This window comes from Lampris incognitus, chromosome 12, assembly GCF_029633865.1.
Source record: "Lampris incognitus isolate fLamInc1 chromosome 12, fLamInc1.hap2, whole genome shotgun sequence".
NCBI lineage: Eukaryota > Metazoa > Chordata > Actinopteri > Lampriformes > Lampridae > Lampris > Lampris incognitus.
In genome coordinates, this window is record NC_079222.1 from 50,162,487 (window position 1) to 50,178,212 (window position 15,726).

General features: G+C 45.5%; 1 protein-coding gene across 1 annotated transcript in view; it reads right to left on the reverse strand.

The window, feature by feature from the left end:
• Positions 1-11,465: 11,465 nt before the first annotated feature.
• Positions 11,466-15,726, reverse strand: part of pi4kaa (phosphatidylinositol 4-kinase, catalytic, alpha a) — a 70,843-nt gene continuing 66,582 nt past the window's right edge. Inside the window, exons 52-54 of the mRNA XM_056290293.1 lie at positions 15,115-15,204; positions 12,972-13,055; positions 11,466-12,100 (exon numbers count right to left, since the gene is read on the reverse strand). Coding sequence (XP_056146268.1) covers positions 12,049-12,100; positions 12,972-13,055; positions 15,115-15,204 — 226 coding nt within the window. The 3' untranslated portion in view covers positions 11,466-12,048. The remainder of the gene's footprint in view (positions 12,101-12,971; positions 13,056-15,114; positions 15,205-15,726) is intronic.

The window sequence follows — 15,726 nt, forward strand, 5'->3', positions numbered from 1 at the left end:
AGACGACAACGTTAACCAGTCGACTAAAGGGTTCAACTCGTCAGCCACGGGCCAACGTGTCTGCTTATCCATGCACGTTACACTAGTAGACACGTATAAGTAGACACGTTAGCGCTTGGCTAACGGGTCGGACCCTTTAGTCAAGCGGATAGCGAGGTCTCCCGTGGTGCGGGAGGCATGGGTTCGCGTCCCGGCTGTGACAGTTTCTGTGGTTGCCCCCTGAATTCGCTACAATATGTAATGCATTAATATCTCAACTGGGTACTCATCTTGACGGAATATAGAGTTTAAAACCCGTGGCGGTCATTTTGACCGCCCATGGTCGTTTTAGGTGGAAGTGAAATCCCTCCCGGTCGTTAGCAAACAGGGTGTTCTTGGTTTTCGCACTATTTACGACTTCAGGGCCATACATGGTTTGTGCTGGGTGTGCCCCTCACCCAACGGATTAATTTTCTTAATCTTAGTCGTCCTCAATTTTCAAAAGGCAGCATATGTTGCTCCAAAACCTGTATGTACCTTTCAGCATTAATGGAGCCTTCACAGATGTGCAAGTTACCCATGATGCCATGGGCACTAACACCCCCCCCCCAAACCATCACAGATGCTGGCTTTTGAACTTTGTGCTGATAACAATCTGGATGGTCCTTTTCCTCTTTAGCCCGGAGGACACGACGTCCATGATTTCCAAAAACAATGTGAAATGTGGACTCGTCAGACCACAGCACACTTGTCCACTTTGCGTCAGTCCATCTCAGATGAGCTCGAGCCAGAGAAGCCGGTGGCATTTCTGGGTGGTGTTGATATCTGGCTTTGGCTTTGCATGGTAGAGTTTTAACTTGCACTTGTAGATGTAGCGACCAACTGTGTTAACTGATGATGGTTTTCCCAAGTGCTCCTGAGCCCACCTGGTAACATCCTTTACACAATGATGTCGGTTTTTAATGCAGTGCAGCCTGAGGGGTCGAAGGTCACGGGCACTCAATGTTGGTTTTGGGCCTTGCCGCTTAGGTGCAGAGATTTCTCCGGATTCTCTGAATCTTGTGATGACATTATGGACTGGAGATGATGAAATCCCTAAATTCCTTGCAACTGTAACGTTGGGAAATTTTCTTAAACTGTTGGACTATTTGCTCACGCAGTTGTTCACAAAGTGGTGAACCTTGCCCCATCCTTGCTTGTGAACGACTGAGCCTTTCGGGGATGCTCCTTTTATACCCAATCAGGACACTCCCCTGTTTCCAATTAACCTGTTCACCTGTGGAATGTTCCAAACAGGTGTTTTCTGAGCATTCCTCAGCTTTCCCAGTCTTTTGTTGCCCCTGTCCCAGCTTCTTTGGAACATGTTGCAGGCGTCAAATTCAAAATGAGTGAATATTTGCAAAAAACAATAAAGTTTATCAGTTTGAACATTAAATATCTTGTCTTTGTAGTGTATTCAATTGAATATAGGTGGAAAAGGATGTGCAAATCATTGTATTCTGGTTTTATTCACGTTTTACACAACGTCCCAACTTCATTGGAATTGGAGTTTGTATATTTTGCAGGCAGTTTATTTCACAAGAGCAGTCCACCAAGGTTAGATTAATGTGTGTGTGGCAGGCCACGGCTGGCACAGTTCACCACTTCGTCAGCGTAGGCAACATCATCTCATTCTCTCGTGAGGAGATGAGGAGATACAGCAATGAAATAAGTCTCCGGTTTAAGTACTTTACGCTCTGCAGTATGCGGAAACTCTGCCGTCCTCTAGTGTCTACCCCATTACACATACCCACACATGCACTGTTACAGCATGGCAGTGTTGCCTATGTGTGGCAAAAAATATCACTGCAACAGTAAAGTTGTCAAATGAAACCAGAAACAAATGTATGTGCAAGTATGATCCCTGCAGCATTTTGGTCTCAGAGATCCTGACACTTGTAGGAAAAAATAAGCATTAATGACTAGAACAATGATGCCACATTTCAAGAGGGTGCATGTATGCATATAAATGACAGACATTTTGTCTGAAGTTACGTACTTTGTGTAGTGGTCTTAACCTTCTGTATCAATGTACTACATGCTCTGTTGATTTAAGCGCAAAAAAGGAAGTCTTCGATAGGTTTGTGGGTGTTCAAAGGCTGCAAGAGGAGAAGATCCTTGTGAAAGAGATGAAGCTGTCTCCATCAGAGTGAAGAAACCCTGCAATGTAAATGTGCACTTCTACTTGAAGCTTTTACATCATATGATTCACCAAGTTATGTTTGAGTTGTAAGATTTGTTGCTTACCTGGATGGTGACACATTTTGTATCTACTTAAGGACATCTAACAAACCCGGCCACTGAGGATGCACAAGCCAGTGCATTCTTAGTGCCGGTCCCAAGCCCTGATAAATGGGTAGGGTTTCGCCAGGAAGGACATCCGGTGTAAAATCTTTGCCAAATCAAATATGCGGATCATAAATCAGATTTCCATACCGGATTGGTCGAGGCCCGGGTTACCAACGACCGCCACTGGTACTGTTGGTCAGCAGAGTGCTGGTGGAAACTACTGTTGGATGAAGGAGAAGGAGAGGGGGAAGGCATGTCTAGAGGCATCAAGAGAGGAAGAGGGGTAGGAGTATGGAGGTGAGAGTCGGAACTTTGAATGTTGGCACTATGACTGGTAAAGGGAGAGAGCTGGTTGATGTGATGGAGAGAAGGAAGCTAGACATACTGTGTGTGCAAGAGACCAGGTGGAAGGGGAGTAAGGCCAGGAGCATCAGAGGTGGTTTCAAACTCTTCTACCATGGTGCAAATGGGAGGAGAAATGGGGTAGGGGTCATTCTGAAGGAAGAGTATGTCAAGAGTGTGCTGGAGGTGAAGAGAGTGTCAGACAGAGTGATGAGTATGAAGCTGGAAATTGAAGGTGTATAGCTGAATGCAATCAATAATATGCCCTGCAAGTTGGGTGTGAGATGGAAGAGACAGAAGAATTCTGGAATGAGTTGGACGACGTGGGGGAGAGGGTACCCAAGGAGGAGAGAGTGGTGATTGGAGCGGACTTCAACGGACATGTTGGTGAAGGGAACAGAGGTGATGGGAAGGTATGAGGTCAAGGAGAGAAATGTCGAAGGACGGATGGTGTTGGATTTGCGAAAAGGATGGAAATGGCTGTGGTGAATACATAGTTCAAGAGGAGGGAGGAACACAGGGTGACGTACAAGAGTGGAGGAAAGTGCACACAGGTGGACTATATCTTATGTAGAAGACATGATCTGAAAGGGATTGGAGATTGCAAGGTGGTGACAGGGGAGAACGTAGCTAGGCAGCATCGGATGGTGGTCTGTAGGATGACTTTGGAGACCAAGAAGAGGAAGCGAATGAAGGCAGAGCCGAAGATCAAATGGTGGAAGTTGAAGAAGGAAGACTGTTGTGTGGAGTTTAGGGAGGAGGTAAGACAGGCACTGGGTGGTAGTGAAGAGTTGCCAGATGGCTGGAAAACCACTGCAGAAATAGTGAGGGAGACAGCTAGGAAGGTACTTGGTGTGTCATCAGGACAGAGGAAGGAAGGCAAGGAGACTTGGTGATGGAATGAGGAAGTAGAGCAAAGTATACAGAGGAAGAGGTTGGCAAAGAAGACGTGGGATAGTCAGAGAGATGAAGAACGTAGACAGGAGTACAAGGAGACGCAGCGTAGAGTGAAGAGAGAGGTGGCAAAGGCAAAGGAAAAGGCGTATGGTGAGTTGTATGACAGGTTAGACACTAAGGAAGGAGGAAAGGACTTGTACTGATTGGCTAGACAGAGGGACCGAGCTGCAAAGGATGTGCAGCAAGTTAGGGTGATCAAGGATAGAGATGGAAATGTGCTGACAAGCGAGGAGAGTGTGCTGAGAAGGTGGAAGGAGTACTTTGAGGGGCTGATGAATGAAGAAAATGAAAAAGAGAGAGAGAAGGTTGGATGATGTAGGGATAGTGAATCAGGAAGTGTAGTGGCTTAGCAAGGAGGAAGTGAGGGCAGCTATGAAGAGGATGAAGAGTGGAAAGGCAGTTGGTCCTGATGACATACCTGTGGAGGCATGGAGATGTTTAGGAGAGATGGCAGTGGGGTTTTTAACTAGATTGTTTAACCCAATCCTGGAAAGTGAGAGGATGTCTGCCTGAGGAGTGGAGAAGAAGCATACTGGTACCGATTTTCAAGAACAAGGGTGATGTGCAGAACTGTAGCAACTACAGAGGTATAAAGTTGATCAGCCACAGCATGAAGATATGGGAAAGAGTAATAGAAGCTAGGTTAAGAGGAGAGGTGATGATCAGTAGCAGTAGTATGGTTTCATGCCAGGAAAGAGCACCACACATGTGGTGTTTGCTTTGAGAATGTTGATGGAGAAGTATAGAGAAGGCCAGAAGGAGGTACATTGTGTCTTTGTGGATTTAGAGAAAGCTTATGACAGAGTGCCGAGAGAGGAGGTGTGGTATTGTATGAGGAATCAGGAGTAGCAGAGAAGTATGTAGGAGTGGTGCAGGATATGTATGAGGGAAGTGTGACAGTGGTGAGGTGTGTGGTTGGAATGACAGATGGGTTCAAGGTGGAGGTGGGATTACATCAAGGATCGGCTCTGAGCCCTTTCTTGTTTGTAGTGGTGATGGACAGGTTGACGGACAAGATGAGGCAGGAGTCTCCGTGGACTATGATGTTCGTGGATGACATTATGATCTGTAGTGAGAGTAGGGTGCAGGTGGAGGAGAGCCTGGAGAGGTGGAGGTATGCACTGGAGAGAAGAGGAATGAAAGTCAGTAGGAGCAAGATGGAATACCTATGCGTGAATGAGAGAGAGGACAGTGGAATGGTGAGAATGCAAGGAGTGGAGGTGATGAAGGCATATGAGTTTAAATACTTGGGGTCAACTGTCCAAAGTAACGGGGAGGGCAGAAGAGAGGTGAAGAAGAGAGTGCAGGCAGGGTGGAGTGGGTGGAGGAGAGTGTCAGGAGTGATGTGTGACAGAAGGGTACCAGCAAGAGTTAAAGGGAAGGTTTACAAGATGGTAGTGAGACCAGCTATGTTATATGGTTTGGAGACAGTGGCACTGATGAAAAGACAGGAGGAGGAGCTGGAGGTGGCAGAGTTGAAGATGATAAGATGTTCACTGGGAGTGATGAAGAAGGACAGGATTAGGAACGAGTATATTAGAGGGACAGCTCAGGTTGGACGGTTTGGAGACAAAGCAAGAGAGGCAAGATTGAGATGGTGTGGACATGTGTGGAGGAGAGATGCTGGGTATACTGGGAGAAGGAGGCTGAATATGGAGCTGCCAGGGAAGAGGAGAAGAGGAAGGCCAAAGAGGAGGTTTATGGATGTGGTGAGTGAGGACATGCAGGTAGCTGGTGTGACAGAGGAAGATACAGAAGACAGGAAGAGATGGAAACGGATGATCTGATGTGGCGCCCCCTAATGGGAGCAGCCGAAAGTGATATTAGTTTTTGAGATGTCCAACCATCTCAATCTTGTCTCTGTTGCTTTGTCTCCAAACCGTTCAACGTAAAGTAACAAAGTGGAAAACACAATTTCAATTTCAACAGAGATTTATTGTTTCAACACATAATCGCACAATAACGGACATGAAGGTGCCTGTGGGTGGCAGAGAAAAAAGGGAGAGTACACACTGAAAAACAAAGATGACACGAACACACACCCAGAGAACAGATGAGCAGACAGATCAACACTTCACACTTTATTATTATTATCATTAATATTATTACACTTTCCATCATAGAACGTGTATCTTTCATGTTACTGTGCCATTTCGGGTCATGAAAGATGTTTAAAAGGCTGTACATCAATAAAATCAACAATTACAATGAAAGGGACTGCTCTCTATATGTCAGCCATTAACACAGCAGTATTAGCTCCTTAAATTATCCTTTCCCTTAGAAGTCATTCCTTGCATTTTTCCAAACACTTCCTAAAAGGTAGACCCACCACACAACTGTTTTACTTACTTCAATACAAGCATGCATACAGGAATTTATCTGATGTACCACACAACACACTTCTTACACATGACTGTGGAGAATGGAGTTAAAGTATAACCTCATGTGTCCAACACAACACTCGCCACACATGAAGACTGTATAGTGCATAAAATAGTGTTTTTTTCTCAAGTATCACTACAGTTTCTTTTATATCAAGGATAGGAAAAATGGCTTGTTGGGTATAATCGTCATATTCATTAACAACAGCAACAAATAAAACCCAAATTCTGATGGTTCAAATACAGTCTTACAACTCACACACTTCTCTGAGCATTAATGCTACAATCCTAAAGAGCTGAACATTAAAGCTACAGTCCTAAAGATCTGAGCATTAAAGTTACAATCCTAAAGATCTGAGCATTAAAGCTACAATCCTAAAGATCTGAACATTAAAGCTACAGTCCTAAAGATCTGAGCATTAAAGCTACAATCCTAAAGAACTGAGCATTAAAGCTACAGTCCTAAAGATCTGAGCATTAAAGCTACAGTCCTAAAGATCTGAGCATTAAAGTTACAATCCTGAAGATCTGAGCATTAAAGTTACAATCCTGAAGATCTGAGCATTAAAGCTACAATCCTAAAGATCTGAGCATTAAAGCTACAATCCTAAAGATCTGAGCATTAAAGCTACAGTCCTAAAGATCTGAGCATTAAAGCTACAATCCTAAAGATCTGAGCATTAAAGCTACAATCCTAAAGATCTGAGCATTAAAGCTACAGTCCTAAAGCTCTGTGTTTGTGTTTAGTTTGTGTGCAGCCTGGTCATCACCGTGCTGTTCCAGCACGCCACATTACAGAGATCCACTCAAAATAAAAGCATTGTTTCACACCACTGTTTCAAACCTCATGGGCCTAGCATGTTTGGTCCTGGGCTTTAGCTGCTGGTCGTGTGGCAAAGGCTTTTCCCAGACTTGGTGTGCTCTCTCTGCTAGCCACAACAAACTCACCCCTACAAACACAACAAACTCACCCTACCTGCCTCAGCTGCCATGTTGACAACTTAAAATCCTCTGAAGGCAATTTGTCTGTCATATAATCATACATGATGTTACCTACACCATGTTTAACTTTAGTCTACATTGCTAGATTGTTAGATGCTTAAAGCTCATGTGTAACAAATAAAAGGTGGTGCTATATGTCTTCTCCTGTGTGAACTAATGAAGATCTATTGTTGACTGTTAGCTGATAGCACAGGAATGTATGAGACGCTCACTCGAATGTAACAAGGTGTTAAGGAACGGCCCTGGAGAGATTCACAATCCGGAAGAGAAGGATGAAAGGAGACCTGACCTATGAACTCTTTGGACAAGGTCCGTTATCCATTAGGACGACAGTCCAGCAATAAAGATGAGCTACTTCCTCCAGCCAGCGTTAGGGAGAAACCCTGGGTACACACCACTGTGATCATGACAATAGCTTGTTTGCGGTCACGTGATTCTGATGATGCGCGAGATTCAGATGGAGGGCAGGAAGTGAAAAGCAGAATGGACGAGAGGGAGCTAGTTTAGCCCGAACTGTGCTAGTCTAGAGGTTATTATGAGAGAAAGGTATGAACAGAAAGTAAGACATGTTGGACATGATCTTATGTGATGAATGTTGTGTATTGATAAATGTTCTATCATTCACTGTTGATACGGAACTACTTGTTGTTTGCATGTTGTGGACCGGATGTAACCCCGCCCAGAAAGGAGATAAATATTAGGTGCAAAAGCGCCAAAACCCAGAACTGTGCTCTCCAATGCCTTGACAGTCAGGTGGCCATGTACAGCCGAGAGATATGAATAAAAGCTCCTTTACATAAAGTCATCTCCGGGTACTTTGTCAATAAGAACGCAACACTGGCGACGAGGGGGATTCGTTTTTCCACGAAAACCTTTTCTTCTGAGACGGAGGAAAAGGTGTGAGAGAAGAGAGAGCTAACCGGAGCAACGCGCTAGCTAGCAAGCAAAGGAGCAACTAGCAACGTCAGTCACGAAATGGCTGTGTTTAGCAGTGAGTCGGGTTTGTGCTTCATCGAGGCTAACGGAAGCTTCAGCACGGACGAGGATCGTTCTGCACAGTTTATCCAAGCCAACGGGATTGAGGAGGGGAAGCAACGGGCTGTGTTCCTATCCGTGGTGGGTACAGAGACTTTCGCTTTACGGACTGACTTGGTAGCGCTAAAGAAGCCATTGGAAACGCCATTAGCTGATATTTTTAAAGCATTGAGGAACTTTTATGTGCCAAAGAAGAATGTCCTGAGCCAACGTTATAGCTTCCGTGCCCGCAAGCGCGCTAAAAGGGTTAGCAGCCTCTTGCGCATTTGGCGCGACGCTAGAAGAACAACTCAGAGATCAGCTAGTATATGGTATCAGTAGTAAAGAGCTGAGAACTAAGCTGTTGAGTGCTGCTTATGGACAAGAGCTAAACTGGGCTAAAGTGATGGACACGGTGAACAATTTTGAGTGCACATCCACGAGTCTTAGAGCGTTCCAGCAAGCTCCGCTGAGAACAGACCTTGTGAGAGCCAGCAGCTACAAAGAGAGCGCCAGTGCGCGCGGAAACACGGCACACGACATGAAAAAGGGCGCCAGGGACACGGCGTGCTACCGGTGCCTCGGAGAGGGACATCAAGCAGCGACATGCAGGTACAAAGAGTTCCAGTGCAGAGCCTGCAACCGGAAGGGCCATCTGGAGAGGGCGTGCAGGTCCACTGCATCATCAGAGTCGGAGACGGCCAACCAAGGCGGCAGCTCCAGATGGGGACCTAGGAAGAGCAGGAGGGCCAATCCTGCAGAGAGGCAGACTCGCTACATCACCAGGGAGGAGTCTCCCCACGAGCAGCAAAGTGCATCGGAGGAAGAGACTGATGATGAGGACTACAGGGCCTCCAACAAAACCCACAAGCTGACCGTCATCGAGGTAACAGGGACTGAAAAAGACTTGGGGTTGTTTTCCGAACAGTCGCATCTCAGGCACACGCTCACTTGACTCAAAACATTCTGTTTGAACAATTCCAGTCTGGTTTTCGCTTCATGCACAGTGCAGAGACAGCCTTGGTGAAAATCACTAATGATCTTTTGATGGCAGCTGACTCTAGGCTCTTAACCACACTTGTCCTTCTTGATCTGAGTGCAGCCTTTGATACCATCTCACATAACATCCTCCTAGAGAGATTAGCTTCCATTGGAATAACTGGCACCCCCTTGATTTGTTTAGATCATATCTCTCTGGCCGCACTCAGTTTGTCCAACTTTAAAATTTGAGATCACAGTCCTTTCCTGTTACTGATGGTGTTCCCCAGGGCTCTGTATTGGGACTAAGTTTGTCCAACGTAAAAATTTGAGATCACAGTCCTTTCCTGTTACTAACGGTGTTCCCCAGGGCTCTGTATTGGGACCCATCCTATATATTATTTACCTATTACATCTTGGTCACATTTTCAGGAAATCTGGCAGCATTCAATTTCACTGCTACGCGGATGACACCCAACTCTTGCTATCCACCAAGCCTACCTCCACTCTTCTGACCACTTCCCTTTCTGACTGCTTACTAGAAATTAAATCCTGGTTTTCATACCACTTCCTCAAACTTAATAGTGATAAAACTGAGGTCCTCCTAGTAGGTACTAAATCTACTTGACAATTTTATAATTCCTCCATCGCCTCAGGTTAAGAGTCTGGGTGTCATCTTGGACAGCATATTATCTTTTGAAGCTCACATCAACAATACTACCCAGTCTGCATACTTCCACCCACGCAATATTAATCGTCTGTGCCCGTCACTTACACCTAACAGCACCGCCATACTCATTCACACCCTGGTTACATTCCGTATTGACTACTGCAATTCTATCCTCTTTAGTCTTTCCCTCAAGTGTCTTAAAAACGTCCATTGGTCCAGAATTCAGCTGCCCGTATCATTACCAGAACTCCTTCCATAGATCATATCACTCCCATTCTCCAGCAACTCCATTGGCTCCCTGTTAAATACCGTATCGACTTCAAGATCCTGCTTCTCACCTTTAAAGCCCTTAATAACCTAGCTCCTTCATATCTTTCTCAACTCCTTCATATCCACATGCCCTCCCACACTCTGCCCGCTTGACTACCATGGGGTCTAGAGCCTTCATTCATTCTGCCCCCTGCCTATGGAACTCTCTCCCATAAGACATTCGCAACATTGACTCCCTTTCAATCTTCAAATCCCATCTCAAAACGCACCTTTTCAAACTGGCTCAATGTAAAAAAACTCAAAGTAGTGTGGATCAGTCTGATCCACACTACTTTGAGTTTTGTGCAGATGATGATTTTACACTTATCTGTTGTGTTAACTTTTTATTGTCTACCCTGTTTTGTTTTGATTTTATGCTGTCTGATACAATGCTGCTTGTTTTTTAACTGTGTTCTGTAAGGTGTCATTGAGCAGTCTGAAAGGCACCCACAAATAAAATATATTATTTTATTTTATTTTTGAAAAGGGAGTGGATTCTCTGAGACCAGGGCACACAGTTTAAGTATCTATACTTTGTGTGTCTATTCATGAACATATTAAAGTGTGACAATACTGTAAGAGAATTTTGTCTTGCTTCTCATTTTATGTCAGTGGAGTTAAATAATTACAAATGACAGCACTGTACCATTTCCCCAGGACAGTCCTACCAGACAGTACTCATTAAAATGAGCAACTATAAAAGTGTTGTTTTGGATATTTGTGAATAAGCTATTGTCTTAGACATTCCATCAGTATAAAGGCTCAAAACCCACATGTTCACGTGTAAATCTTCAGGATTGTAACTTCAAGTGGATGTTTAAAAACAGGGTTTCACGTATAGAAAAGGGTTTGCAGGTATTTGGTAACGTTTGCACCCTGACATAAACTAGATTAAAAAAGATGTTTATTGAAACATGCAGTTTGTGATGTAGAGCAGCTAAAGTCCATGCTGGGTGCTGCATCCCCACATACACAGATAACCTGTTTCCTCTGGCAGCTGATACCGATACCGATACCGATACTGAGGGGTATGGTCAAGCATCGATCAGACTACCAAAGTATCTAGTCATCAGTCAATCACCTGACCATTAATATAGTTTCCGTACAGAACCTGTTCTTCCAGGCCAGTTCAACTACAGCAAATTAACATATGCTAATGTGATTCTACTTACCTTGTCATAATTGCATGACGTTTTAACGCTATATTACTGACAAACTATTAAAGATGTATGTTGGGAATGAAGAGGGAATTTACGACTAGCACGACTGACCTGTATGTTCAACTAAATACAATATAATGAAACTGACCAATGGATTGATTATTGCTGATGGCAGTAATCTGAGATTACTGATGATCTGTTTTTTAAGTGCTTGATTGCTAATAAAGATTGTGATATACAAAGTGCATAACAGTGAATGACAGCATAGTATAACCAATGATGTAAGGTCAGAATAAGGATCCTTACTTTCACAAAAAGTTTAAATATGGCTCACTTTTTGGCCATCTTCCTTAAGTGTTGATATGTTACAAATAACAGCATCCAAAAAAAAATCTAAATCTTAAGTGATAATTCAAATAACTTGTTTCAAGTCATTTTTAAGGTAAAAAAAAACAAAAAACAAGAACACTCAAATATCATGAAAAATGATATCAAATTTAACTTTTAAATTAACTTTTGTTGGACTCACGTCCCAATATTTTGTTTTTATTTACTTCTAGCATGGTTAATCAGGACAGTCATTCTGAAAATCTTACATTATAGTTACTTTTCCTTTGAGCACCCTGATGTAGAAAACTGTCAAGGATGGCGGTTTTAATTCACCATTGTTGAATTAAATTGTTAATATATATATAATCCGTAATGTTAAAACAGATTTACTGTGTATCCACCCTCTTTATCTGACTTGACATTTGCATGGGGCAGATGATGTCTCGTGTTTCAGAGGAGACCTCTGCACTGGACGTTGTAGTTAGTGGTTGTAGTAGTAGTACTAGACGTTGTAGTTAGTGGTTGTAGTAGTAGTACTAGACGTTGTAGTTAGTAGTTGTAGTAGACGTCATAGCTAGGTGAGCAGCAGATCAGATGTTCAGTATGGAATTTGGTTCTGGTAATACTGAAGCATGTCATATGTTTTGCTCCTGTTAAAAACAAGGACACAAGTGTTACTATAGGCTGGAAGTGTAGAATACAATCTTACAGCTTGTCAAAATAATTTTCTTCTTTGTGTATTTATTTTCAGCGGTATGGTGGCACAGTGGTTAGCACGGTCGCCTCACAGCAAGAAGGTCCTGGGTTCGAGCCCCGGGGTAGTCCAACCTTGGGGGTCGTCCCGGGTCGTCCTCTGTGTGGAGTTTGCATGTTCTCCCCGTGTCTGTGTGGGTTTCCTCCAGTGGCTCCGGTTTCCTCCCACAGTCCAAACACATGTAGGTCAGGTGAACTGGCCGTACTGAATTGTCCCTAGGTATGAATGTGTGTGTGTGTGGGGGGGCCTGTGATGGCCTGGTGGCCTGTCCAGGGTGTCTCCCCGCCTGCTGCTCAGTGACTGCTGGGCTAGGCTCCAGTATCCCCACCCCTGCAACCCTGAGAGCAGCATAAGTGGCTTGGATAATGGATGGACGGATGTTTATTTTCATCTATTCATCCACCCAGGATGCTGGAGTCTATCCCAGCAGACTGGCGGCCTGTCACCCCGGACAGGCCGCCAGTCCATCACAGGGCTGACACATTCACACCGAGGGACAATTTAGTACGGCCGACTCACCTGACCTACATGTGTTTGGACTGTGGGAGGAAACCCACACAGACAAGGGGAGAACACGCAAACTCCACACCGAGGACGACCCCCAAGTTGGACTACCCCGGGGCTCGGACCCAGGACCTTCTTGCTGTGAGGCAACCGTGCTAACGACTGCGCCACCATGCCGCCTAGTTACTTATTTATTTTCAAGCTAGGTAATAATGCCTTGCTCTCGTAGTTCCAGAAGGGGTTTTGAAAACGCTGCCTCCTACCTGTTGCTGAGGAAACAGCTTTGGATAACTTTGATGATGTACGCCGCTGCTTCCTTCTCACTCATCTGAGGATTAAATCTCCCTCTGAAAACCAAGCAAACATCCGTTTCATTTCTCCGTCTCTACGCACACGTCTTCCTCGGACAGATCTACTGTGCTCGCTAACAAGAGAAGTAATGAGATTTGAACACAGGAAATGGCTGCAGAGCAGGAGATGAGGATCTAAAACAGAAGAACGAGAAAAAAGAAACTTATACAAGGAGGAGTAATGGGAAAAGCTTGGTTTTGCTCTCTTTTTAATTGTTGCATTTTCCCCCCTTTTCTCCACAACTGCACTTGGCCAATTACTCCACGCTTCCGAGCCGTCCCCGGTCGCTGCTCCACCCCCTCTGCTGATCCGGGGAGGGCTGCAGACTGCCACATGCCTCCTCCCATACATGTGGAGTCACCAGCTGCTTCTTTTCACCTGACAGTGAGGAGTTTCACCAGGGGGACGTAGCGCGTGGGAGGATCCCGCTATTCCCCCCAGTCCCCCCTCCCCCCTGAAAATGTGCCCTGGCCGTCCATAGGAGGCGCTAGTGAGGTGACCAGGACACATACCCACATCCGGCTTCCCGTCCGCAGACACGGCCAATTGTGTCTGTAGGGACGCCCGACCAAGCTGGAAGTAACACGGGGACTCGATCCGGCGATCCCCGTGTTGGTAGGCAACGGAATAGGCCGCCACGCCATCCGGACGCCCTTGATTTTGCTCGTGTCTCAGTTGGGTGATGGGCGACGTCACGTGCATAAGGGAAAATGATCAAAACACGTAATGGCCGACTGATCTGAGTGGTCAGCTCTAACCAGAGGTCAATGGGAGTGTTTACAGTCCCGCTAATATGCCAGTGTTACCCTGATTATGCTAATGCTGAGATTACTGAAACTGGCATGTGATTGCCTCACCCCAAAATTGGGGTGAGGCCTTAATTGATCAAAACCCAAATGTGACCCCTGAATTTTTGCCCAGTCTTTCAAGCTTTTGATGCATGTCAGCATCCTATTGGGATTTTTTGCTTTTTGAAGCTGAACGTCAGGGAGGTGTTGCTGTTCCTGTTTGACAGGACACATGACTGCCAGGGTGCTGAAGAAGTCTCAGAACTCTTCGACATCCTGGTGGAAAAGAAGCGGAGGATGTCACCTTCTACTTTCAGTTGTTTCGTTGTCCTCCAACTTTGTGCGAACATAAAAAAGAAAACTGCGAACGCAGGTTGACGTAATGGGAATCTGTTGCGCAGGATAAGGGTGGAGAGACCGAGGTGAGCAGTTAACCCAGTTTCCTGTACGCTGTATGAAGCATACGGGGATTATGCAAAGAATCTTGGATGCAAAGATGGCGGCGCAAAGTCATGTCTGCAGCAGCCTCACCCAGTACCGTCCATGCAGTGTCTTTGTCCAGGTCTGCGTCTAAGTTTGTCTTGGTTTGATGGCTGGGGGAGCTGGTGCTGGATCGGCTGGGGGAGCCTGGTCTGCTGCATCCTGTGGGCCCAGGGACCACGGCCCTGCCTGGAGCTGCGCCCGAAGAGGAAACACCGAGGGCGGTCTGACAGGATGCGGAAGCGGGGCAGGCTAAGCTAACTGCTAGCCCATGCAGACCGGCAGTTCCCACAGTCATCCTGACTGGCGTTCGCTCTCCTGGACAGTGGTTTTTTTTGGTTTATTTTAGATATGTGTGTTAGTTTGGATATGTGTGTTAGTTTGGATATGTGTTTTTTGTCTTTGTGTTGCAGTGCTGTGTGCTGGGGGAAACGGTGTTTCGTTTCATTTCATGTGTGCAAGTGCATGAAATGAAACGACCACGTGCCTCTGGTTCTGAGTGGTGTGGCCGCAGCTATTACAGTAATCTAATTACCAGGGTGCATGCAATAATCAAACTGTTGGCATAAAGCGATAACTCCTCATAATCTGATATCTTGTTTGCACGTAAACATACTGAATGACTTATCCCAGTTTCATCCCTGACCTTCTCCTGTTCTCACCGTATTTCCTGACACTGCGGTCAGAGTATACCAAGTATCTTTTAACCCAACTGTAAATTAGTTTGACCATGTTGGCCACGTGGAAGCCGTCCTCTCTGACGCCGACAGCACACTGTAGTACTTACTTAAGGAGTTTGATAGTTTGTCCCCTGAAGCATGGTAGCCCAGTGTCCAACATGAGAGTGACCAGGGAAACCACTGCATCCATATAGGGTCTGTGAATCCCCATGTGGCGAAAGAGGGGAGAAAAACAGACAGATATAAGCAGACAACAAAGTCACAGACAGAGATAAAGGTATTTATTTGACTTCTTGGATTTGTGCATTCGGTGATCATATTTCTGAAGTCGTTCTAAGGGACCATACATCAATTTTTTTTATTTTCCCCCTTTTTCTCCCCAATTGTACCCCATCCAATTATCCCACTCGTCCGAGCCGTCCCGGTTTCTGCTCCACCCCCTCTGCTGATCCGGGGAGGGCTGCAGACTACCACATGCCTCCTCCCATACAAGTTGAGTCGCCAGCCGCTTCTTCTCACCCGACAGTGAGGAGTTTCACCAGGGGGATGTAGTATGTGGGAGGATCACGCTATTTCCCCAGTTCCCCCTCTCCCCTGAACAGGCGCCCTGACCGACCAGAGGAGGCGCTAGTGCAGCGACCAGGACACATACCCACATCTGGCTTCCCCCCCACAGACACAGCCAATTGTGTCTGTAGGGACGCTCGACCAAGCCGGAG